Below are 27126 nucleotides of genomic sequence, written 5' to 3' on the forward strand. Positions count from 1 at the left end.
ATGTTCCTACAAGAAATCAGAAAGTTATTCTTCTGCCAAACTGAACCAGGCCATAAAGGGGCTCACTATAGGGAACGATGTGGCAGTAATTTCCTTGTGGGAACTTGCCACTGCATCACCTGAGAGCCAGTCAATTCTATCCAGCAGTTGAGATTATAGAAAGAAGTGTCATAAGAAATTAATATGCAGTGTGCAATCAGTGTTTTTAATGTTTTATTTAATACATTACAGAAAGTTGGTTAACCACAAGGAAAAAGGGTGACTAACATGGGTAGATCTAGGCTCACTGGCATCTATTAAAGCAATTCTGGCATTTTGAGTTTCAAAGGCAGAACAAACATCTTTGTTACTCTTTCCTCCCCTGCCTCCAATCATATTTGCTTTACTCAGACAACCACCTGAGTTTACAATAATGAAATATTCCAAGGACAAGCAATTAAAACATTAAAGAGGTACCTCCTGCATAGTGCAACACTCAAAAGTTACAATTCATTTTCAGCAAAATAAATAAGTGACTTCATGCTAAAAGGAAGGCTAGGAAGACTGTTGGAAATTTGCAATAGAGAAACCATTTGAATGCACTACAATTTCTTGTCTATTCCACTTCTTCATTCTCCAAGATCAGAAACATGAAACAAAGAACCAAATAGGCAGGCAGTCTTTAATGCTTGTGGCTGCAACACAATGCAACACTTAACTGAAAAACAACAAATTCTGACAATATGGGTCTATTTTGTTTCAGAAATTCTAAGTCCTATATAGACTTTTTAAAGTAAATCAAAATTAGGGAACATAGCCAAAATGTACATATACACCCAAAACTCATAATATAAATTCAGTTGATAAATCAACAGCTTACCTTACGTGTTAATCCCAAAGCCTTCATCATATGATTTTGGTGCCTCTTTGGATGGATTCAAAGAGCTATTTTGCTCAACTAGTATTAATTTTTGTTGTTGCCCCATGACAGCAACCAGTTGAAGATTTATGCATGCAACAGTCTCAACAGCTAGCATGTGGTCATGCTACAAAGGCAACCTTTTTGAGTCGGGGGCCAGGTTGCTGTCCCTCAGACAACTGGGGGGCCGAAGCTGGGGGGTGGAGCTTCCACCCTCCAGGGGCGGAGCTTCCACCTTCTGGGGCGGAGCCACATGCCAGGGTGGAGCTTCCACCCTCCAGGGGCGAAGCCACACACTGGGGGTGGAGCTTCCACCGAAGCATCGTCATCATCATCATCACCACCACCACCACCACCACCACCATCATTGTTACAGCAGACCTTTGTTACAGCACTTTGGAAAGTCACACTGTCTCACCTTCATAAATAATAAAAATAATGAAATGAAAAAACAAAAATAAGTGTTATATATTTTTTAAAATTAATGGAAAAAACCCAAGGCAGACCTGAAATGACTCACCTTTCCACCTCCTCCCCCTCTTTCTCCTCCTCCTCCTCCTCCTCCTCCTCTTTCTCATTGAGAGGGCATTTTGCAGAAAGAACACCCAGGGCAAGTAGTAATAATAATAATACTAATAAAGTTACAAGCAAGGAAATTACTAAAATGCAATTGAAAATAAACTGCAGCAAGCATGCACACTGTGTCAACTTTTTTTACTTTTTTCAACTTTTTTCCTTCAACTGTTTTTACTTCAGCTCACCCCCTCCCCCAATGAACCTTACCAACCTCTCGCCTTGCTGTGGCTGCAGCTGCCGCTCTGGCTCCCTTTCTCCCTGGCTCTGCACTCCTTCTGCCTCCTCCTCCTTTCCCTGCTCTTAGGTAGGAGGAGGAGGAGGGTGGAGGGCAAGGTGGAGCCTGCTGCAGGCCCATTGCAGCCCCTGGAGCCCTGTTGGAGTGCTCCAGGGGCTGCACCGGGCCTCCTAGATGGGCGCCGCCATTTTGTTTTTCAAAATGGCGGCCAAAGTCTCACGTGACCTTTGCCATCCTGAGAAGAAATAACAACAAGAACATCCATGTTGTAAATCACTTGATTTATTGAAATGATTGTATCGGGAAATTTTGTTGACTTGTATATATAATAACTTGTGAAAATTTAATAAAGATATATATTGGCAAAAAAGAAAAACAAAATGGCGGCCGGAGCGGCGCATAAACGGGGGAAATCGGTGGCAATCGGCGGCAGGACTGCGCAGGGGCTGGCAGGAAGGCCTTGGCGGGCCGGATCCGGCCCGCGGGCTGCAGGTTGCCGACCCCTGCTACAAAATGTAGCTTGCAAATGCCTACAAACTATAGTTGCGAGAGTTGCATTTTGAGTCTCAAAGGCAGACCAAAGTGATAATTGAAGAAGGAATACAAACTATTTTAAGTTCTTCAAAGTATGTTAAATGATCAAATTAACTCAAATTTTCTCAGAATGCATGTGTGTGTGTGTGTGTGTGTGTGTGTGTACACACACACACACACACTAGCCTTCAAGTTGCCTATCGAATTTTGGTAACCCCATGCTTTCATAGGGTTTTCTCATGCAAGGAATGCTCAGAGGTGGTTTTGCCAGTTCCTTCCTCTGAAGCACCTGGTATTCATTTGTAGTCTCCCAACCAAGCACAATGTGCCCTTCCCTTATGCAGGAGATACGCCCCGGACACCCCTACCCAAGGGAAATACCCCGTATACTGGAGACCCATCAAAAACAATGGGGCTCGTGCCCGCAGCGCAGTTCACTCACCATGGGGGAAGCGTACTATTACCTCTTCTGGTGCACGGCTTTCAGTGTAAGCTGAAAACCTCGTATGGCATGTCTGCATATGACGCAAGGACATTATACTAACCAGGGCTGATCCTACTTAGCTTCCTCAAACTAGCTCTGGTGTGTTTAGGGTAGCTGACAGTGTACCACTGATCATACAGCCAGGGGGGAGATACTGAAGGCACAATTTCAAACAGTTCCAATGAGGAAGAAAAATGGGAAATGTCTTAAGAAACCAGGATGGATGACTAAGGAACTTTCAACTGAGCTAAGTTTTAAACGGAACATGTATAAGAAATGGAAAAAGGGGGAAATCACAAAAAAGGAATTCAAAGAAATAGCAGGCATGTGTAGGGGTAAAGTCAGAAAAGCTAAAGCACAGAATGAACTCAGACTTGCTAGAGAGGTTAAGAACAACAAAAAGGGCTTTTTTGGATATGTCCGCAGCAAAAGGAAGAAAGAAGAAATGATAGGGCCACTGCATGGAGAAGATGGCAAAATGCTAACAAGGGACAGAGAAAAGGCAGAATTACTCAACACCATCTTCGCCTCAGTCTTCTCAGAAAAGGAAAAGGGTGCTCAATCTGAGGATAATGGAGCACAGGACAGAATAGAGGAATTTCAGCACAGAATAAGTAAAGAGATAGTAGAGGAATACCTTGTTAATCTAAATGAATTTAAGTCTCCAGGACCAGATGAACTACATCCAAGGGTACTAAAAGAACTGGCAAATGTAATATCGGAGCCATTGGCAATCATATTTGAAAACTCCTGGAAAACAGGAGAAATCCCAGCAGACTGGCGAAGGGCAAACGTTGTCCCCATCTTCAAAAAGGGGAAAAAAGAGGATCCCAACAATTATCGTCCAGTTAGTCTGACATCAATACCAGGAAAGATTCTAGAGCAGATCATTAAACAGAGAGTCTGTGAACATCTAGAAGGCAATGCCATAATCACAAAAAGTCAACATGGGTTTCAGAGAAACAAGTCATGCCAGACAAACCTAATCTCTTTCTTTGATAAAATTACCAGCTTGGTAGATGAAGGGAATGCTGTGGATATAGTATATCTTGATTTCAGTAAGGCTTTTGACAAAGTTCCCCATGACATTCTTGCAAACAAGCTAGTGAAATGCAGGCTTGACAAGGCAGCTGTTACGTGGATTTGTAATTGGTTGACCAGCCGAACCCAAAGGGTGCTCAACAATGGCTCCTTTTCATCCTGGAGAGAAGTGACCAGTGGGGTCCCACAGGGCTCTGTCCTGGGACCACTGCTGTTCAACATCTTTATCAATGACTTGGACGACAGAATTGGGAACATACTTATCAAATTTGCAGATGACACCAAATTAGAAGAAATAGCTAATACTCCAGAGGACAGGATCAAAATTCAAAATGACCTTAATAGATTAAAAAGCTGAGCCAAAGCTAACAAAATTAATTTCAACACGGAGAAATGTAAGGTATTGCACTTAGGGCGGAAAAATGAAATGCATAGATACAGGATGGGTGACATCTGGCTGAATGAGACTACGTGTGAAAGGGATCTGGGAGTCCAAGTAGACTACAAACTGAACATGAGTCAACAGTGTGATGCGGCTGCTAACAAGGCCAATGCAATTTTAGGCTGCATCAATAGAAATATAGTGTCTAGATCCAGGGAAGTAATAGTGCCACTATTCTGCTCTGGTCAGGTCCCACCTGGAATATTGTGTTCAGTTCTGGGCACCACAATTTAAAAAGGATGTGGAGAAACTGGAGCGTGTCCAAAGAATGGGAACTAAAGTGGTGAAGGGTCTGGAAACCATGCCCTATGAGGAACGACTTAGGGAGCTGGGGATGTTTAGCTTGGAGAAGAGAAGGTTAAGGGGTGATATGATAGCCCTGTTTAAATACTTGAAGGGAAGTCATATTGAGGAGGGAGCTAGCTTGTTTTCTGCTGCTCCAGAGTACAGGACCTAGAGCAAGGGATATAAGCTACAGGAAAAGAGATTCCAGCTCAACATTAGGAGGAACTTCCTGACAGTAAGGGCTGTTCAACAGTGGAACACACTCCCTCGGAGAGTAGTGGAGTCTCTCTCCTTAGAGGTCTTTAAGCAGAGGCTGGATGGCCATCTGTCGGGGATGCTTTGATTGAGAGTTCCTGCATGGCAGGGGGTTGGACTGGATGGCCCTTGAGGTCTCTTTCAACTCTATGATTCTATGTGTAGACATCAGATGTAAGTTTTAGATAGCTTCCAATCACACCCAAAAGAAACACCATAACATTAGACCTAACTAGGCATGTCCTATATAGTGTATTTAGTGGAAAATTTGGATGGCTAGCAGTCAGAGACAGTCCTCATAGCCTTATCGCATCTCTTTTTTTTGTTCCAGAGAGGGAATGGATCGTTGCCGCAACATTCGGTTGCAGCAGCAACAATCCAGGGCAGAAAGAGGCCCCTAAGTTGACCCATATGAATGAAAAGAGTCTTAGAAGCTGCCAGCATTTTGAGGAACCACACAATTCCCAGCACTAAGCTAAACAATTTAAGTATTGAACTAATGTGCTACTACAGTAGCCTCTCAGGACACTCCAGCCTATCAAATAAGCTTTGTTTCATCATGGAAGGTAACAGAGTAAGATAGCAGAACTTCAGTTCATATAACAGGCCAAGTCATAGTTAAGAAAGTTGTGAGTAGCTGACAAACCAGGAAGAGAAACAAGAGTTTGCTGCAACTAATATATTTATAAATATGTATTGCTCTTCCACCCAGAGAATGGCACCCTGAGCAGAGAGGCAATGAAAATAGACAAGCAGCTTGAAAACATGGTTCACCCATTTGCCTGGAAACTGAAACAATGGCTTTGGTTCTACACATCTGTTAGTATAAGCCATTTTTGTTTGTTTCAGTTTGAACAAGCTTGCCAAGCAAGGCCATCTTGGCAAGTTGTCTTATTTTAATACCTGGAATTTATATAGCTGCAGCCTAGGTACAACTGACACCTCTACTGATCTAAAACTGTACCTCAAATAAGCAGTGTACTATAAGGTTTGTAACTCAAGCCAGTAAAGTCTGTTTAGCTAACTTCCTTGGATCTCAGAGCTCAGCCTAATCCTCAAACTAATACTATATTTCACAATTAATTCATCACAAGCTGAGAAGTTCTGCTAACTAGATTTTACCCATTTAATCACAGGTTATATTAAAGTGCTGGATGCTTTACCTTGGTTGTTTGGTGCAGGAGTGTCTGCTGGGATAGCTGTTTTCTTCTTTGGCCCAAGATCAGAGCCTATTTTGCCTGGAGGCAGAAGAAAGCTGCCTATGTAGCTGTGCTTTGACTCGTTATCAAAAGACTGAAGAAAGATACAAAAAAGGAGAAAGATATGCAAGGTTGTTCATAGTTCTGTATGAGCTTTAATAAACAAAATTCTCTATAGGTTAGGTTATGGGTTAGACACAATTCCATGTTTCCTTTTTGTGCATGGACCTGACTCTAAAATCTATTGGCAGATATAAGACAAAACCAGCATCTTATTTAATTTTCTTGGGCTTACTCCTGAGTAACACTGCACAGGACTGAACTGCTAATTCTGAATGTGAACAAAGTGTTATTTCCTCAATGATGTACTGTATTGAGCATGGTTGCAAAAGTATCAGGACAGTCTACTGGATAGTATGAGTGGCAACGCTCCCCGACACACTGTTGTTGACACAATTTCGTGAATGCTTATTTTGAAAACATTTATTTTGTGGCTAGATCTTTCCCTGCTGTGTGTTAATAAAATACACTTTTGTATAAAGAAAGCAAAATGTTTCATCATGAAACTGTTGCCAGTAGTGTCAATTCACCAAGTAGCTTTTGCACAATTAGAAATAGGCTTCTGATAGCGAACATACATCCTATGTGCTCACTCAGATTCTAAAACTGTATTATGTGGAAGTGCAGGAATTCTGCTTGGTTAAAATAAAGCTTGTCTGAATTTGCTAATCACAGTTAATCACATTTCCAGTATGGAGTTTTAGGCAGCACTCTAGGAAAAAACAGAATGCTGAAGTCTTTGCCGTCTTGGCACTAGAAAGCCCTGAGTTATTACATTTACCTTGCCCCACTGAAAATCCTGTTCATTAATATATGAATACCATGCTATGCAACAAGAGAGGTTTTTACTATCATTTTATGTTCTGTCTTTTAGATTGTGTAAATGGAAACACTCTCATTTCAATACAAAAGGATCACCTCTTAAGATTCCCAAATTAATCTGGTTAATACAGTTGCCAGATTAATAATAAAAACAACATCTGCAACAAAACCATTCAAAATACCATTTCCCCCCTCTTAACTATAAAAAGGCTTAAATGTGTTTACTTATAAAGGCCTGTTACAGACTGCCAAAATAAAGCTGCTTCGGGTCTCTTTGGAGGTATGCTATTTAAATGATGCATGAGTCCTAAGAGTCCGGAGGTCGCACCAAAGCCACACTCCATTCCTAAGCACTGGAGTGCAGCTTTGGTGCAGCTTCCGGATTCTTAGGGTGCATGCGTCATTTAAACAGCATACCTCCAAAGAGACCCGAAGCAGCTTTATTTTGGCAGTCTGTAACAGGCCAAAGAGACCATTTTAGAATGAGGTAGTTATTTGGATGCAAAAGTAGGTATTACTCACCTCCATTATAGAGAATCCAGTGTTCCACTCTCCTGACAAGACAAAAAAAGCAATCTGCTGGTCCTTGATTTGGAAGGCTAAGCCAGAATCATATTTTTGTAAGTGGTTAATATTAATTTTCTTCTGTTAAAGACTTTAAATAACACATTGAGACATCCAAAAAGAGAATACTGATCTGGCTGTTTGTAAAACAAACTTGTGACTGAAAAAATCATGATACAGAACACTGCATTCCATTTTCAGCACACTCTTGCAATATTCAATACTCATCAATGAACTAACTAAAAGCTCTCACACAACTGGGTCTTGAGAAACATTACTCGTTCTACCATCTTACTTGACTTTTCTTTGAAAATATTTTTTTTAAAAATAAATAAATTTGGCTTGGGAATTGGGACAAAAGAGGTGGTGTACCTTGGATCAAACACTGAACAGAATAGAGACTGCAGCTAAGAAAGCAGAAGAAGACTAAGAATGGGAGATGCAGCCATAGAAGAACTAGACAGATTCTAAAGGATCTGAGCACAAAATTGTCCAATTTGTTGTATTCCCCTTCGCCAGGTACAGATGTAGGAGCTTAATGGTGAAGAAAGCAGATAACAAGAAAATCAACTCATTTGAAATGTGGTGCTGGAGAAGAGTGCTAAGGGTACAGTGGACAGCCAAAAACAGACAAACAAACGGGTCCTTGAATAGATCAAGCCTGAAATCTCCCTGGAAGCCAAGATGATCACATTGAGGCTGGGATATTTGGATACATCATGAGAAGGCAGGAGTCATTAGGAAAAACAATAATGCTAGGAAAGATGGAGGGTAGTTGAAAGAGGAAGACCAAACACCAGATGGACTCAACAGGGAGGTCATGGTGCTGAATCTGCAACACCTAAGCACAGCAGTGGAGGACAGGGGGTCTTGGAGATGTCACATCCACATGATGACTGTGAGTCAGGGTCGACTTGAGGGCAGACAACAACAACAACAAATGGACCCATTCCTTATAGTTATCCAACCAATGATTCGTTTTATCTGTTTTTTTTCCCTGAGGCACTGAACATGGCTGCTTCTGCACATCCCTACACCCTTGAAGTGCTGCTGCCATCCCACATTCTGTAGAGCATCCAGTCTTTATGCACCCAATAAATAAATTTTACATTAATAAAGGTGTGTGCACAAATGTATTTGTACAGGTTCAGCATTTATCAGGAAAAAGAAAAGTCAAATGTGAAATTTCCGCAGGAAGAACCATGTATGCAACTATGGGGAACTTCTGAAAATCAGCAAAAAGGGGGAGAACATTAAAATTAATGTGAGAAGAATGTTGGTTTTGACTGTCTAGCCATCAGGCATAGCCAAAGAACCTATGCTTTTTTCTCCTTGTAGTAACATTGCCCAACAGGTCTAAACAAATATGGTTTATATTGAAACATGAGTAAAGTATATTTTGTGAGGTTCTCTGATCCCTCAGTTCATGTAACATGAGTGGGGAAGTAGAAAGAACTGCATTCTGCTATTGCAGCACATTTCTCTATTACCTAACTACAAGACTGGAATATGCAATTAATATGTTCATCCCAATGAAAGCGTCAAGCCAGATATATTCTTGACTTTTTAAACCATGTTGTTGAACAGATAAATGTGAAAGTTGGTTAATGATATCTCTATCCTTTCCTCTGCTATTTTGCCCCTGCAGTCAAAGCTGACTGGAGCCACAGATGAGGAATACCAGATCCTCTTTTAAGTAGTACAGCAGTGAGATAAAGGTGTATTTCTTCTGCTGCTACTAAAACACATCTAGACCTTTTCATGCAACTCAAAATGTAACAGCAGTTAGCCCTCACCTTGGAACAAGGATGGGCAGAAGTTAGCTCTTGTTCTATGGTTCCTGTATCATTTTTAACAACTCTTCTAGGAAATGTAGCATGTGGGGGGGAGGGGGCAATCCAAGGATGGAGGATATGGATTTCATTCCCCCATCCTGCATTTTTTTCCCAATAATCTGAGCACTCATTAACAGTTCAACAGCAAATGGATTTCTGGCTTGGTAGAGCCCAAAATCACTTCCTTTTCAGGTCCTTTCACACTACACACTTATAGCACTGTGGTTGCACTTTAACTACCATGGTTCCATATTATGGAATCCTTGAGTTGCAATTTCATGACAGAATTCCTGCCAGAGAGCTCTAGTGCCTTCCCAAATGGCAAATCCCAGGACTCCAGAGGATGAAACCTTGGTGGTTAAAGTGGAATGAAAGTGCTGTAATTGCAGAATGTGAACGGGCTCCACGAGGGACAGGAGAAACAAAGAAAGAGACAACAGGGACACCCTCTGGGACACAATACCATTTTAACCACCTTAAGAGACTCCCTTCTCTGCCTTCGCAAAGCCTGACTACTCCTTCCTCAGCTATGCAGCTTAACTGCACTATACTTTTGTAGCATCATTATTCTACTTTTACTGCTACGGTTTCTTCCTGTGGCATTCTGGGCTTTGTAGTTTAGTGAGACCTAAGAGCTCTCTGGATTAGAAGTCTAAATGCCTCTCCTTAAGCTGCAAATCCCAGGATCCCACAGCAGGCAGCCATAACAGTTAAAGTGGAATAAAAGTGCTATAACAATGCAATATGATATTGCATGGGCTGCACGTACACTGCATAATTAATGCAGTTTGAGATGCTTCAACTTCCATGAAGCTATGGTATGGAATACAGTGGACCCATTTTATACACTGGGGTTTGGTTCCAAGATCCCCCGTGTATAACAAAATCCGTGTATGCTCAAGTCCCATTAAATATAATGACACAGCAAAATGGTGTCCCTTATAAAAGATGGAAAATCAAGGTAAATTTATACTTTTTTGGAACATTTTCAAACTGTGTATGCTTGAATCCGTGTATAAAAAATCCGTGTATAAGAAGGGCCGACTGTACTGGGATCAGTGAACTATTTCACCTCCTCTGTCAAAAATTACTTTTGGTGATGAAGTCTGCCATGGGAATATTGCTGATGCACTTGCACATAACTGAGGCCAGTCAACAGCTTCTGTCTTGCCACAAAGGATGCACCATCAGAAACAACTACCACAAGATGAGCCTCTCGCACAGGGTGACCAGATAGCCTCATTTTCCAGGACATTCCCAAGATCTCAACCAGGAGAGGATTATAAAATGTCCTTCATTTTGAGTGTGACTAAGAAGCCCACTGAGTAACACATTTGCTGTTCCCCTTTGAGAAATTTGTCTACTTGGCAGCCTGTCCTCACTGCAAATTGGGGGACAGGGGGGTCCTCCCAAAGGTCTTTCTTCCTAGGAGCAGCAGAGGCAAGATTCATACCCAGAGCTCAGGGCAGGTTTGTTTCTCAGAAAGGAAAAAGGATAGCATATGTCTTAGTCAATGGGCTGCTTGAGGACACAAGGCAAATGTTTTCATCTTGTTTGTGAGCCACCTTGGGTCCCTTTCTGGGAGAAAGGCAGCATAAGAATGCAATACACTTGTATTCACTAAGGTCAGGGGCACAAGACCCCCGTGAATATGGAAAAACCGCAAATAACAAAAGCAGCATGTTTTTACCTGAGAGGAGCCCTCTCTCTGAATCCCTGGGTCCTCCAATGCAACTCTGTGGTCAGCATCCAACAGACATTGACCAGAGAGCTGCCCTGGAGGAGCTACAAAGGCCTAGTGGAGTCTTCTCTCTGGGAATCTCTAGGTCCTTCAGTGAGACTAAGGGTTACAGTGGACCATAGAGTTGCACTGGAGGACCTAGAGAGTCCTAGACAGAACATATTTATCAAATCCGTAAATATCAAAGCCTCAAATATGGGATATATATATATACACACACACCAACAACATCGTGTGTGTGTATATATATATATATATATATATATACACACACACCCACACACAATATATTGTTGTTATATACACAACATATATTGGTGTTTTAATACACATACAATATATATTGTTATATATGTATATATACACACATACATTATATTGTTGTTGTTATACACACACACAACATATATTGTTGTTGTTTTAAATGTATACACACACATACACACCCTCACAGAGTTAAGAAAGGGGATGTGTTCCTGGGCACTACCTTTGTTGAGAAAGGAAACTGGGGCCTGAGTCTGAGAGAACTTTTGGGGAAACAGAGTTAGAGTCCTATAATGTTGTAACCAAAAAGAAAAGGAGCCCAACCGCATTCAGGAAACACTTCATGCAAGCCCTCTGTCCGGGGGCAGCGTGGGCCAGGAAGGCAGGGAAGGCTCTCCCACTGAACCGACCGACCTCCCTCCCTCCCAGAATCAGGCAAGCAGCACACAGAAGGCAGGGAACCCGGAGCCTCAACGTGGCTCCACTCACCGCAGCGCCCTCTCCCTCGTCCAGGGCCGTTTTCAAACAGCCCGCCTCCCCGCTCGCGCTCTCTCCAACTTCCGCCCTCACCTCAAGCACCGCCTCCTCCTGGCTTCGCGGCCGACTTCCGCCCAAAAGAGCCAGGAGGACTCTGCCATCAGAGCATAAGGCTGAGTGACTCCTCGCTCTGCGCCTGCGCGGAGGAGCCTGCCATCGGAGCATAAGGCTGAGTGACTCCTCGCTCTGCGCCTGCGCGGAGGAGCCTGCCATCGGAGCATAAGGCTGAGTGACTCCTCGCTCTGCGCCTGCGCGGAGGAGCCTGCCATCGGAGCATAAGGCTGAGTGACTCCTCGCTCTGCGCCTGCGCGGAGGAGCCTGCCATCGGAGCATAAGGCTGAGTGACTCCTCGCTCTGCGCCTGCGCGGAGGAGCCTGCCATCGGAGCATAAGGCTGAGTGACTCCTCGCTCTGCGCCTGCGCGGACGAGCCTCTGTCGCCCCAAGGGGCGGATGAGGCTGTTTCTTTTCTTGTCATGGCAGCAGCTGCCCCTTTCGAGGTTGTTCTCCTGTGTTTCCAAGCCCTTTCTGGCTCATGGGTGACCAGGAGGAGTCCTGTTAAACGCAAAGGAGGATGAGGCACCACAAAATGGATTATTATTATTATTATTATTATTATTATGTGTCAAGAAAGAAATTGGAGGGCATCACCAAATATAAGATCAAAACACTCATAACATATATGTATATACACACACACACATATATATATTCATGCCTCTCAGGCTCAAAATGGAGGGCATTCAAGAAAAAGGGAGGGTATGACTAAATAAAACCTAAAAACACCCCAGAAATGTAAATCCATGCGTCATGCTCAAAATTCAGGACATTCAATAAAAATAGAGGACATGACCAAAAAAACCCTGACAAACATGCTTATATGTATAAATTCATGCTTCTCAGTCATGCTCAAAATGGAGGATGTTCAAGAAAAAGGGAGGGCATGGCCAACTAAAAGGTGGAAAATACTCCTAGAAATGTACATCCATATTTCTCAGTCATGCTCAGAATGGAGGACATTTTGGAATGCCTCCTAGAAATGTAGGATATGGCCTGGAAAAGGATGATGCCTGGTCACCCTGTGAGAGAGTCATAAAGAAGAAGAAAGTGCAAAGGCAGTCTTACTGCTGGACATAAAGAAAACAAAAATAATAACCATGGAGGACCTATGTCTCCATACATACAAGGTTTTAAATTTGAATTGACATCCTCACATAATACAAATACAGGTCTGTCTCTGGGCTCTCCACTCCACACCTGCATCTGAGGAAGCAGGCTCAAGTCTACGTAAATTCACACTACCAAAGTCTTTCTTTTAGTGAGTCTCAAAGGTGCTGCAAGATCCCTTTGCAGACTGATTTTCCAGACTAACATGGCTATGGAGTTCATCACACAAAGAAGATCGGGAGTGAATATCCCAGAAAAATAACATAATTATGTGTAAGGATTTCACACATCACACAAAACCCGCCATTAAAGTGATTGCAAAGGAACATTTAACGTGCATCTTTTTATCTTTGGGATTTCAGTGGCAATGCATTTCCAATATCACTTTATTTGCATGTGATAATCATACTTGCCATTTTCGCTTTATTTGCGGGATGCTTTAAATGTGCTTTAATCTCTCTTTAATGCCAGAGTTAGTCCCAGTGTGATGAACTCCAAAGTCTCTCACTGAGAGTAGCAATTGGATTTAGACCAGTAAGGACAGCTGGCCCTCCACATTTGCAGACTTGATTATTTGCGGTTTTGATTAATACGTTCACTGTAGGAATCTCTAGGTCCTCCGGTGCAACTCTGCTAGAAGCTGACCATAGAGTTGTGCTGGAGAACCTATAAGTTCCTAAAGAAAACACTCCTCTAGATATTTGTAGGTCCTCCAGGATGATTCTAGGATCAAGTTCTGGCAGATGTTGACCATAGACTTGCCTTGGAGGACCTGGAGTTTCCTAGAGAAGTGTTCTCTTAGGTAAAAAGAATAGTGTTTTTTTATTTGCTGTTTTCCCACATTTACGGGGGTCCTTCACCCCTAGCCCCAGTGAATGTGGAGGGACCACTGGAATGTTTTTCCTACAATGAAGTGAAGACGGACACGTCACTGGTGGGTGCTTGTTTTTCATCAAACTTTTAAAGCTGTGTAGCTTCTTTCTAAACAAGCAGGTATGCCACATTTGTTAAGATTCTGATTTCAACTACAAGAAATTGGATAAAATGTGAAGTGGTAACTACTCTGAGTTAGGTTTTATGTATATTGTTTCTCTTGGAGTCCAGTAAAATCAAGCGTTCTTTAAAAGAAAGAAATTAAACAGTAGGACCACTGTCCTATAGGTATCTACTATGTATCCAATCTTAGCACTACCATTTGATCAATACCTTTGTTTGATTTTCAATGGTTAAGGTCAAGGCTACATTAAAACATAGGTCCAAAACACACTGCAGAAACAGCTGAGACCGCTTTCACTGCCCTGGCTCAGTGCTAGGGAATCCTGAAAATTGTAGTTTCTTGTGGCATCAGAGCTCTCTGACTGAGAAGGCTAAATGTCTCACAAAACTAGTTCCCAGAATTCCCTAGCATTGAGCCAAGGCAGTTAAAGTGGTCTCAAACTGGATTGTTTCTTCAGTGTGGGCCCATTCAGACTGATCTTTTTGCGCTGGAAGGAACTGGGAAGCTTCGGTTTCCCCCTTCCCCAATCCCTCCGGAAGCAGGTGCTGACTACCAATCATTTTTTAACCCTGAATGCCCTCTCGGAGAAATCAGGTCAAAAGTGAAGGTGCCTTGCTGTCAATCAAATTTAGTTCCGCGCCCGTCATAGGTGGCTTTCCTGCACTCATTGGGGCATCGGAAGTGTGCTTCCCCCTCCTTTTTTTAAAAAATGAACAGGCACCAGTATGCGCAGATGCTGTCAAGTTTAAAAACCTCCTCTGCGTGCATGTGTGCTGTAGGGGTTTGGGTTACTTCAGGTTATGGATCTTCCCTTGGTCCCGTTTTCAACCCCAAAATGCAATCAAATTTAAAAACCTCCTCTGTGTGTGTGTGTGTTGTGGGTATTTGGGTCAGTGCAGGTTATGATCTTCCCTTGGCCCCTTTTTTAACCCCAAAATGCAAAGTAATGCCATCTCTGCATCCTCCTTCCTTGACACCCCAGAATGCCTCATACATATGTATTAATTAATTAATTAATTAATTAATTCCTCACCTCGCGATGCCAGAAAAGGAAGCCATGCATTCTTTGCTTCCTAGGCTACCCCTGAATTCCTTAGAGACAGTAGCAAAAACACTCTGTATCAATTTGCCAAATTGGAAAGAGAAACGTTGTAACATTCGCATTGTAGCATTTGCAAAGGAAAAAAGCCTCTTGCAAAGTGCTCTTTGCAGCATTTCCTTATTGCAAAAAACATGCCCATAGTTTGTCAAAAATAATTTAAATTTTTTTTAAAAAAAGAGAGATAGCTGCCTGGTGTGAGAAGGAGGCTTGCTCAGTCCTGTGCCCTCCCTCTGACCTGCCCTGAATTGACCCTTCCTCCTGCTCTTTCCTTCTCCTCCTCCTGCTCCGTTACAGATTGCCCTCCATGGCCCCCTTCTTCCCCTCGGCTGTTACCCCAATTTCCCTTTTTTGCATCCTTCCTTTGCTCCTTCCTCCTCCTCCTTCCGATGCTGCCCTCCATGGACCCCTTCTCTCCCCCGGCTCCTGCCTTCTCCTCCTCCTCCTCCTCTGATGAAGGGGACGGAATGCTGTCCCCACTGCCCTCCCTCTGACCTAAATCCCTCCCCTGAACTTGCCCCGATCATGATCGGGGGCAAGTTCATATTCGCCAACCTGGGCTTTTTCAAAATAGACGGCTTTTATCCCAATTCTAAATGACCCGCACCAAGGGACAATTGCCACGAAATGGGTGTGAAAGCCTCTGAATCACTAGTAAAAGTTTCAGGGCAAATATGAACTTCATGTGGATAATTCGGGTCTTGATCCAGGGTAAAATGTAGTCTGAATGGCCCCTGTGTTTCTGCAGTGCTAGAGAAATGCTGCAAATTGTAGTTTGTTGTGCTCTCTGACAGAGAAGGCAAAATGTCTCACAAAATGACGGTTCCCAGAATTCCCTAGCATTGAGCCAGGGCAGTTTTTCTCAGACTGGGTTATTTCTGCAGTGTGTTTTGGACCATAGATTATTAGATAAGTGAGACCTATGTATCATTTACTAAACTATTCCAAAGCTTAGAATTCATGTTAATTGCAGCAGCAAGTGAATTGCTTGCATATTCCAGCAAATCATCAACACCAGAAAACATACATGCACATTCTTCTGAGTGTAAACGAGTATCCAGAGCATTCATGTTCTGGGATTCCCTTTTTAGAGAGGCTAGCATAGTACCCTCCATGGAGTTATTCCACTCAAAAATTAAGACTTTTAAAAAAAAAATCAAGTAATTTTATAACAGTGTTTTAATGGTATGCTATACTCTTGTGGTTTTTTAATGTATACATCTTTACATTGCTTTCAGTTCTCTTGATAATTATACTTTAATGTCTTATGTGTTTTTATTTTAACTCCTTGTATGTTTTTATTTATGTGAGCATACTTTTTGTAAACTGTCTTAAATCCCACCGCTGAGCGAAAGGTTGGCATATAAATAAATAACACATGTAGCTCTTTGTACGTCTCTCAGTGAAGTATAAGGACACAAATTCCTCTGATGTAGTCAACTGCAACAACAAAACAACGCACAACTGTTTTTTTAAAAGAAAAACTAAAGATTCTTAAATCAGCTTGAGAATACATTTGTATTTTTTCAAGCAGAATCTAATTCCCCCAAATAAGAGACATCTCGGTTTCTAGTTGGATGAGTTACCAAACAATTGAAACTGCCAGAAATAACTCAGTTCTGAAATTAAAGATGCTGCTCGGAATATTCAAATATCAAGTTTCCAAGTTGTTAATTTTAATAGATTGGCTTTTTTTAAAAATGTAACTATATTCTTCCTTTAAGGAAACACAATTATATGAGTCCTACAAAATGGTTTACCATGATGTGGACAAAATCTGTTTATCCACATTTCAGCCTTCAGTCTAATGAATCACTCACAGTTTCTGTCCTCTTTCAAAAAAAAACAAAAACCCCATCCTAATAGCTGCAATATGGGCAGCAATATTGGAAAACTCCCTGCTCTTCTGGCTGTTGTCCTGGAAAGCCTATACAACCAGCAAGAGACCGTTTAGAAAGGCCAGATTGGAATGTGAAACATTTCTCTTGTTTTTTTCCATCCAGACTAGTTGGCTGTACTTCTGCACACCATTTTGACCATTCCTTTGAAAATCCATCCTGATGGAAGGGTTAGTTGTTACAGGAACCCAATTGTATGTTCCAGTGCTGTTCTGTTCCCCTCTCCACTCCCAAATCTTGAGGAGAGGATGGAAATCTGAACTTCCAATACATCACATGGCATCTCATTACAAATAAGTTGGAGTGAGAGAGCCATCTTAAGTTACAACACAATTTTACATTAACCACAACAATCCTGTTGAGAAATCATCTGTCTGTTTCGAATGGTTTCTTACAGATTTATGACACTTGTTTCAACTTGAAGAAATAGGATATGAAGGAAATGTTTTCTTCCACACTGAAATGGGTTGTTTAAAGTTCTTAAGTAAGATCATTTTGGCTGAATCCACACCAGCAAAATAATCCAGCTTTAGTGTGAAGTATTAGCCGATCAGTTCCTGTCACTCTTCTCAACTGATAGTAAAGCATCTTTATTATCTGGCATGCTGGTTGAGCATTGGACCAGGACTCTGGTGATCAGGGTTCGAATCCCCACTCAGCCTTGGAAACCCACTGGGTGAGCTTGGGCAAGTCACACACTTTCGGCATCAGAAACCCTCTCTGAACAAATCTTGCTAAAAACAAACAAACAAAACCCAGTGATATGGTCACCATAAGTCAGTAATGACTTGAAGGCACACAACAAGAAGAACAGAAAAGTTGAAAAGTCTGGAATACCTATTTTTATTAAGTTGTTTTTGCCTAGAGGGGGTATATCACAGAGATCTGTATTTAAAACAAGTTTAGCACTACTAGAGTTCCAAACAGAATTTTAGATTGAATTTCCCTTAGGGCAGGGAGTTTTCCAATTTTCTTTCTTTCAGGATCGATTGGGATTTATTAAAGTAGAGGGCTTTCAGTCCTTTAGGAGAGAACTTAGGTAAGGGGGGAAACCCTGCCCTCCCATGTGAAATGTTACCAATGGCCTGGAAGAGGAACCATTTCCCCAAAGGCAGCCTTATGAGCTTCTTCCATAGGAGTTGAAGGGGGGCATCAATTTATCTGGGAGATACAGCAGTTGGGCTCAGTCTGAGAAAATTCAGCTATTTCTATCTACCCTAGCCAAACTGACCCACTGCCATGAGTAGCAAGCCATTTTGCTTTCCAGCTACTATTAAGAATTTATGGAAATGTTTTAAACACTGTTGAACAAAAAGAAATGCTCTTCAGCTTCTAAATTAAGAGTAACATGTGAACCTCCAGTTGTCAGATTGCAACTCACATCACTTCTTATCACTGGCATGTATGTTAGGACTTCTGGGAGCAGAAGTCCAATAACATCTGGAGGACTACAAGTTACCTAGCTCTGACATATATGATCACTTACATTTATTTCTTATTGTTTACAAAACAGTTACAGCTTTTAGTTTAAAAATATAATAGCTTCCTCCTCCTCCCCTCCCCCTTTCCATTAGTTCACAGGGGAAAGAAGAAAAACAAGTCATAAAATACTTTCAGTCATAACAAGAAAGAAGCATGCAGATGATTACTTGCCAGGAAAGCTTGGCTCTAAGCAGAACAGTTAAAACCAAGAAGTTAGAAAATGTTAGTATGTTTGATTGTTGCTGAATTTTAATTTTACCTTGTCAGAAATGTAGGGGATAATTATTTCATTCACTTTAAAGTTATACCGTGGTGAGCTCCGATTGTGCAGTATACAGCATCTTATTACATCGTTTATTGTTGTTGTGTGTCTTCAAGTCATTTCCGACTTATGGTGAAACCTATCACAGCTGGGGCATGAGAGTATATGGGGCTTGAGAGTATATGGCTTGCCCAAGGTAACCCAGTGGGTTTCCATGGCCAAGTGGGGAACAAAACCCTGATCTCTTAAATTGTAGTCCAGCACTCCAGCCACTTATAGAAGCACAAAAGCTATTGCCACCTCACTGTGGTTGGGCTATGTAGTCTTCCATACGATTTAGAAATCACCAAAGGGTACAGGTTTGCCTTTTAACCAGCTTGGTCCTACCAGACCTCTTTTACATGCCGGTGTCTCAATTCTATGCATACTTACAGCCAACTCAAATGTGTTTTCTCCTAAGCAAAATTCCCTATTTACTATGTAAACTTCAGAACAAATGGATTTACTTTCTGGTCACTATGACCTTATTAATAAATATCCAGCTGAAATAGTGTAACTTACAGGGCTTCTGTTCTGAAATCCTAGGTATACAATGGGCCCTTGATATCCGCTGGGTTCCAGAACCACCTGGGGATGCCAAAATCCATGGATGCTCAAGTCCCCTTACATACAATGGAGTTGTGAAACAGTGTCCCTTATATAAAATTGTAAAATCAAGATTTGCTTATTGGAATATATATATATATTCAAGCTGTAGATGTTTGAATACGTGCATAAAAAAACTTGATACATAGGGGCCACTGTATTTAGGAACATGGTACACTTACATCAGTTTACCCTCAAACTTCCTCCAATAAGCTGTTGACAGCATGCTTGTTTGTTTTCATCTACCCTCACCATCGAGTATGGGTATGTCCTTCGAGATGAACTCAGATTTCCATCAACTATGTTATTTTCAAAAGCCCAGGAAGACTGAAGTGTTCTGCAACAGGCATTTTTAATATCTGGTTTATGTCCATTTATCTTCTGGCACAAAGATTTGCCTGTTTGCCCAGCGTAGAGTCCTAAAGGGCATTGGGATGAGCAAGTGAATGTGCTTCTAATATTATGGGTTATGTGATTAGGTCCTATGATATTTCCTAAGTAGATGTGTCAGCAGAGTTGGCATCTGGGTTTGTGGTAAGTCTTGTAATTGTCTCCCCATCTGTGTTGTGTGTCCTTCTGTAAGTAAGTAACTGTTTGAGACTGGAAGGTAGACTGTCAGCAAGTAAAGGCCTGCCACCAAGAGCCATTGGGAAGGCAGCATTATTGTCTAAAATAGATTGTAGTTGAGTGATGATATGTCTGAGTGACCTGAACTGGGAGCTGTATGTGACCACTAGTGGAGTTCTGTAATTTCCTGTCTTCAGTATGTTCTGTAATAGATTGGTCCTGGGTACAAGTCTTACCTTGTTGATTTATTTCTTTATTTCATATGGTGGGTTCTGTAGCTTGTTGTAACTCCATTCTTGTTGTAATTCCATGAGATTGGCGTCCCTGTCCTGTGTTCAGGGTGGAAACTGGAGAATGTAAGTATATGTAACAGTCAGTGGGTTTGTGATATAGGGTAGAGCTCAGATGTCCATCATGTAGCAGTATGGTGGTGTCCAAAAAGTGGACTTCTTCTATAGATAGTTACAGGCTGAGATGGTGGGATGGAGGTTCTCACAGACACCCAAGAACACATGCTACTAAGGTAGCATGACCATCAAGGATTAGGTGAACTCTGGTGATGTCAGTAATCCAACAGGATCAGGGGCTTCACCTTCACAGTGTGCCCTTATGACATTGGCATAGATATACACTGAGAAACAAATGAAGAAAGATACTGTTACACTGTCTTGTTCTCTGAGTCAGAGAAAACATATCAGATTACCTCTCTTAGGAGATAGTTTTCTGGATGAGTATCTCTGTGACAAGACTATTATTGTGAGGTCAATAAGACACCAGCCATGAAATCAACAATTTAGCATATGCATTTGTAACTATATCCTAAGAAATCTCCATATTAGGCTGCAATCCTAACCATAATCACCAGAAAGAATTTTTGAAGGACATACTTCTAAATATACATGCTTAAGACATTAACTTGTTTTAATTTAACATCCCCAATAATTAGATATGGAAATGTGTGGCCCTTCATATAGTTTTAGACTGCAGTTCACCTCAACCTTAATCAACACAATATTTAGTACAGTCCACCTTCTATCAATTATATCTTAAATATAAGTACATATTTATCCTTTATACCTCTCTCTGTGTGTGTGTGTGTGTGTGTTTTGTGCCTTCGGCATGTTGCCTGCCAACTTATGGCGGTGTCTTGAATTTCATATGCTTTTCTTAGGCAAGGAATATTCAGAGGTGATTTTGCTAGTTCCTTCCTTCTGAAATATAGTCTACAGCACAAGGTATTAATTGCTGGTCTCCCATGCAAGTACTAACTAGGCTGACCCTGCTTAAGCCTCCAAGATCAGATGGGATCTGGTACCAGACTTTCAGTGTCAGGTTGCAGCAGTGTATCTGCAGTAAACAATGCAATAAAACATGAGTTGAGAAAGAGCAGGATTCTACTGTAGCTATGTGTGTCTGCTTAGGAGAGGAAAGGTAAACAGCAGTTGCTTCTACAATCTCTCACTGAGCATGTGTGAACAGCAACATTGAGAGAAAGGGGGATAGCACATAAGTCTGACTCACCAGTGACTCCAGCAAATTAAAAAAAGAATAGTTCTCTAAATGTGAACACTAAAATGGAAATCGTCAGGAAAGTGAGGACTGGTGAAAGAAGATCCAAACAATTATGGGACAGTCATCCTGACATCAAGACTAAGAAAGATTCTAGAGTAATCTGTAAGAAATAAATTATTTCTAAAAGTCAACATGTGTTTCTCAACATGTCATGCCAGACTAATCTTATATATATTTTTTGATAGTCACGAAATTGGTAGATGAAGAGTTTGCTGTGGATGTAGCATATCTTTATTTCAGTGAGGTCTTTGACAAGGCCGCCCATGATATTCTTCCAAACAAGCTAGTAAAATGTGGGCTTGACTATGTGACTGTTAGCTGGATTTGTAATTGGCTGACTGATCAAACCCAAAGGTTGCTCAGCAATGACGCCCCTTCATCTTGGAGAGAAATGACTAGCAGGGTGCCACAGGGTTCTGTCTTGGGCCCAGTGCTATTCAACATCTTCATCAATGACTTGGATGAAGGAACAGAGAGCAGCTTATCAAATTTGCAGATGACATCCAGTTAGGAGGAGTGCTAATATCCCAGTGGACAGGATAGGAATTCAAAATGACCATAGCAGATTAGAGAACTGATCCCAAACTAACAAAATGAATTTCAGTAGGGAGAAATATAAGGTACAACACTTATGCAGGAAAAAAATGAAATGCACAGATATAGGATGGGTGACACCTGGTTTGACAACAGTACATGTGAAAGAGATCTAGGAGTTTTAATAGACCACAAGGTCAACATGAGTCAGCAATGTGATGCAAGAGCTAAAAAAGCCAATGTGATCCTAGGCTGTATCAATAGTAGTATATTGTCTAGGACGAAGGAAGCAATAGTACCACTCTATTCTGCTTTGGTTAGGCCTCACCTTGAATACTGGGGCCAATTGTGGTCCCTACAATTCAAGAAGGCTTAGTTAGAAAGGTCTCAATAGGTTTCCAGAGCATATGTCAGGTCTTGCATAGCCTAGATTGCAAACCAACCCATGAAGGCTGGCTGAGGGATGCAGGGGAGGGAGGGAATGTTCTGCAGTGCATAATAATACTGTCCTTTAATTGCAAGTCCTTAAATTTGCTAACTCCATTAAGATCTGTGTTCATTTCACACTTATTAATCTGAATAGACTAAATTCCTATCTCATTTCTTCATTTCCTACAGTGTTTCTGTAATAGTGTTCCTATTTGTTTTTCTGCCCCAACTTTGGGTGCATAGTTTTCTCTGAACACACATTCCTACTTCACTTTACAATTACTTGCATATAAATCTCACTGTGCTCTGTTACGATTAAAGGCCACCTGAAACAGGCACCAAATATATCTTATGCTGTCATCAGCTTCATCACCACACTGTCACACATGAATGGGGGTGGGTTTTAATAGCATTTTATACACATCCCAGCACCAGGCCTCAGCAACACAGTAACTGACAAGAGGGCAAGGCTACAGAATTGTTGCTCTGCAACTAAGAAATTCTGGCCAGTCTTCCTTGTTTATTCAGGTCACTGAAAACACACTGGAGTTCCTCTGACTTGCAAAGTAAAACACTGAAGATTGTTCACACTTTTAATTCTAATATTTGCTGTGTTTACATTCCCTCTGTAGTTTTGTCATTCCCCATACCTAAAACGTTTGCCTAAAAGCTCAGCTCTTGTTTTCAATTAGTTCAACCTAGAGAATGAAGAAATAGAGATAGTAAAAGAATCCACATACCTGGGATCAAACATTGATAGGAACGAGGACTGCAGCCAGGAAATCAGAAGAAGAATGGGGAGGGCAGCCATGAAAGAAGTAAAAAAGATCCTAAAATGCAAAGATATACAACTGTTATACAAAAGTTAGAATCATACAAGCCATTGTATTCCCTATTACCATGTATGGATGTGAGAGCTGGACAGTTAAGAAAGAAGATAGCAGGAAAATCAATTCATTTGAGATGTGGTGCTGGAGAAGAGTGCTGAAGATACCATGGATGGCTGAAAAGAGAAACAAATGGGTCCTAGAGCAGTTCAAACTTGGTCTGGAGGCCAAGATGGCAAAACTGAAGCTATAGTACTTTGGCCACTTCATGAGAAGGCATGAGTCACTAGAAAAATCAATAATGCTAGGAAAGGTAGAAGGAAGCAGAAAGAGAGGAAGGCCACATGCTAGATGGATGGACTCTATTAAGGAGGTCATGGGTATGAATTTGCAGGAACTGAGCAGAGCAGTGGAGGAAAGGTAGTCCACAGGTGTCCAACTTGAGGGCAATTAACAACAAATGCTAGACATTTGGAGACTAAGAGGTTTATCACACGGAGATTTTTAGAGCTTTTGCAGGTCAGTTCTGATGTGACTGCACTTCCAACGATGTGCATTCATGTCATAACATGAATGTGTTATCAGACGCGATTCCTTTCTATGGGAGCTCCTTCCGTGGCGCTTCCGCAGTGATTCCAAAGTGACTCCTCATTTTGATGAATTCAGAAAAAAAGGGAAGTCACAGAATTCGCTTCCAAGCTCACTTCGATTTCACTTCAAATTGGTCTGGTGTGGAAAACCACTCCGATGTCACCCCCCTTGGCCCCCTGCTCCTCCAGCCCCCCTCCTCCTTTTTCACCCCATCTTGCCCCCTCTGCCACACTGCCACCCATCTCATCATCCCCTGCCTTCTCCTGCATCCCGATCCTGGTCCCAGCGACCCCCAGCGACCTATTCCATCATCCCCTGCCTTCTCCTGCATCCCGATCCTGGCCCCAGCGACCCCCAGTGACTTATCCCATCATCTCCTGCCTCCTCCTGCATTTTGATCCTGGCCCCAGCAACCACCAGTGACCTATCCCATCATCTCCTGCCTTCTCCTGCATCCCAATCCTGGCCCCAGCAACCCCCAGTGACCTATCCCATCATCCCCTGACTGCTTCTTCACCTCATGAAGGATAACAGCTAAGGAGGGGGCAGGGAAGGAGGACAGCATCCAGAGCCCCACTGAGCATGCGCAAGGGTGCCGATTCAAATCGTTGAACCCTCCGGTGTGGTAATACAATGTGCACTCACTCTGCTTGGCTTGAATCTGCATCACATGACTTGCTTGGAATAGAACTTACTTCGCTTGCCCCTCACTTCGGAAGGGCAACAGAAAGGCAACCAGGTGTGGTAAAACATCACGTTTCAACCTTAATTCGCATTGCTAGACAGGAGTGACTCTGGATCTGGTGTGAAAAAACATCACGCTTTGCATTGCTAGAACAGGAGTGACTGTGGATCTGAGCTGCAAACCCCCCACGTGTGATAAGGTCCTAAAAGAAAACTTAATTGCCACAGAATTATCATTTGGGGACAGAAGGCCCTTGTCACTGCACCTTCCCTGCCATTGCTATAGAAATGGACAGGAAGAGCAAACAGGTTAATGGCTGAAATATTGGGTGGAAAAAACTCAAGTTGGTGCTTTGGCCAGCTGACAACATCTGGCCTGTGGACAGCTGTGGGATGGGGAATCCCCCACCCTTGTTACAGCTGTTGCTTCAGCAATTTCTACTTTGGACATGAGCAAGCTGGCCCCTTTACAATCTGGAATGCAGCAGCCAAGTTACAAATCTGATGCTATCAAATTTAGTTCTTGTGTTTACGCTCTTTTCCAGCATCTCTTGATATTTGCACAGGGATGCCAAGCTGCATCTTAGGAACCTGGTGTGTATTGTATGAGCTTTTCCCCATACACAGTGGGACTGTGGTATCTGTTGGGGTTTGGATACTCAACATCCACGGATGCTCAACACAGTTATATATGCTGGCCCAGTAAAATGGTGCCCCTTCTATCAAATGGCAAAATCAAGGTTTGCTTTTTGGAATGTTTAAAATTATAGTTTCAAGCCAAGGATGGTTGAGCCTGTGGATGCAGCATCCATAGATGTGGAGAGCCAATTGTACTTTCTAATACATCATCCACTGACTGGCCATTATTATGTGTGCTTTGCTTGCAATGACAGGCATACAGGCATGGAGCCACAGATAGAACTGGAATCAGTTTATGATGCAGAAACTGCAAGCAAGTCATGGCTCTTTATTTGTGGATCTGGATCCAAAACACACTGCAGAAATAATCCAGTTTGTGTGCTTTAACTGCTGTGGCTCAGGCCTAGGAAATCCTGGGAACTGTAATTTATTGTGGCCCCAGAGCTCTCTGACAGAGAAGGCTAAATGACTCACAAAATTACAGTACCCAGAATTCCCTAGCATTGAGCCAGGGCAGTTAAAGTGGCCTCAAACTGGATTATTTCTGCAGTGTGTTTTGGACCTCCATCTTTTGTTACTATCAAAGAAAAGGCTCCTCCTGCCAGTTATCCCTCCCAACTTCAGCAAAATTACTGTGTAGAGGGATTATTTATGGTTCTCTTACCCCTTGACTTACTTTTACTATCTCTAATGCCATATGTACTGCAAGAGTCTGGCAGAAACAGTCCACAGATAAGCAATGCCAATCTCCAGCAGCAGCAGCATTGTGAGTTCAATGGCATGTTCTGGGACTGATGATGCCCTCCCCCTTCCTTCAACTCCATGAGAGAGAGAGAGAGAGAGAGAGAGAGAGAGAGAGAGAGAAGCAGGGCTGCTGCCGCCACACTGCAGAATTAATGCTCTTCGACACTGCTGTAACTGCCATGGCTAGCTGTCAGTCCTCTGACCCAGGAGGCTGAAGTTCTCATAAGACTTACGCCAGGGGCTGGGAAGGGGCTGGCTGGGACACAAACAGAGGGAAAGGGAAAGGGAAGGAAGGAAGAGAGAGAGGAAGGAAGGAAGGGAAGAGGGAAGGGAAGAAAGGAAAGAGAGAAGAAGGAAAATAAGGGAGGGAGGGAGGGAGGGAGGGAGGAAAGAGAAAAAAGAGGGAAGGGAAGGAAGGAAGGAAGGCTGGAACGAACGGAGGAGACAAGGAAAGAAGGAAGGAGAGAAGAAAGAAGGAAAGGAATGAGAGAAGGAAGGAAAGGAAGGGAAGAGGGAAGGGAAGAAAGGAAAGAGAGAAGGAAGGAAAGGGAGGGAGCGGGAAGGAAGGCAGGAACGAACGAACGAAAGAAGGGAAGAAGGCGGGAAGGCGTGCAAGCCCTCCCCGTCTAGTTTTCGGCTGGGCTTTTCCGGAGGGAGAGGGGGAGGAGAGGGGAGGTCCCTTTGCTGCCGCCGCCGCCTGCTGCTGCTGCTGCTGCTGCTGCTCCCGGGGCCAGTGCTTGCTGCTTGGGGCTCTGGCTGGAGGGAAGGGGAGCGGAGCCGCTTGCTTCCCCTTGTGGGCGGTGTTCCCGGGAGGGATGCTGGGCCTGTGGCTGGGCCTCTGGGGAGCTGGGTCTTCTCGGGGGATGGCTGCGGCGGGGCAGTGAGGAGGGCCATGGCCGAGGCTCCCCTTCCGTCTGGCCCCGAGGCGGGCGAGGGCGAGGGCGAGGGCGAGGGGGGCGGCTGGTGGGAGGGGGTGCGGAGCCGGGAGGCCGGGGCCCGGGCCAGCGCCCTCCGGAGCCTCCGCCAGGCCCTCCTCCAGCCCAGGCAAGGCCGGGAAGAAGGGGCCCCCCTGGGCAGGACCCTCGCCCGCCTCCTCATGCTCTCCATGCGCTGCCCCTTCGCAGACGTCCGCCAGGAGAGCCACGCCATCCTCGCCAGCGCCCAGGTAAGGGCAGGGCAAGGGAAGGAAGGAAGGAAAGAAGGAAAAACGAGAAAGGAA

General features: G+C 43.0%; 2 protein-coding genes across 9 annotated transcripts in view; one reads left to right on the plus strand and one right to left on the minus strand.

The window, feature by feature from the left end:
* CEP57L1 (centrosomal protein 57 like 1) overlaps positions 1-25925 on the minus strand; it is a 39131-nt gene extending 13206 nt beyond the window's left edge. The window contains exons 1-5 of one of the 6 annotated variants that reach the window (XM_089530601.1): positions 25840-25925; positions 23163-23252; positions 20124-20234; positions 7354-7385; positions 5914-6043 (exon numbers count right to left, since the gene is read on the minus strand). In XM_089530601.1, coding sequence (XP_089386727.1) covers positions 5914-6043; positions 7354-7359 — 136 coding nt within the window. In that variant the 5' untranslated portion in view covers positions 7360-7385; positions 20124-20234; positions 23163-23252; positions 25840-25925. Of the gene's footprint in view, positions 1-5913; positions 6044-7353; positions 7431-11559; positions 11594-11724; positions 11776-20123; positions 20235-23162; positions 23253-25839 lie in introns of those variants that run through there. The other 5 variants (XM_089530604.1, XM_089530602.1, XM_089530600.1 and 2 more) reach the window with 5 other exon arrangements.
* An 859-nt stretch (positions 25926-26784) lies between these two features.
* Positions 26785-27126, plus strand: part of SESN1 (sestrin 1) — a 56533-nt gene continuing 56191 nt past the window's right edge. For 2 of the 3 annotated variants that reach the window (XM_089530616.1, XM_089530617.1), the window contains exon 1: positions 26785-27072. In XM_089530616.1, the coding sequence (XP_089386742.1) occupies positions 26800-27072 (273 nt within the window). In that variant the 5' untranslated portion in view covers positions 26785-26799. The remainder of the gene's footprint in view (positions 27073-27126) is intronic. The other variant, XM_089530613.1, reaches the window with a different exon arrangement.

This window comes from Sceloporus occidentalis, unplaced genomic scaffold (assembly GCF_023333645.1).
Source record: "Sceloporus occidentalis isolate IW3139 unplaced genomic scaffold, rSceOcc1.0.p SCAF_6, whole genome shotgun sequence".
NCBI classification, from domain to species: domain Eukaryota; kingdom Metazoa; phylum Chordata; class Lepidosauria; order Squamata; family Phrynosomatidae; genus Sceloporus; species Sceloporus occidentalis.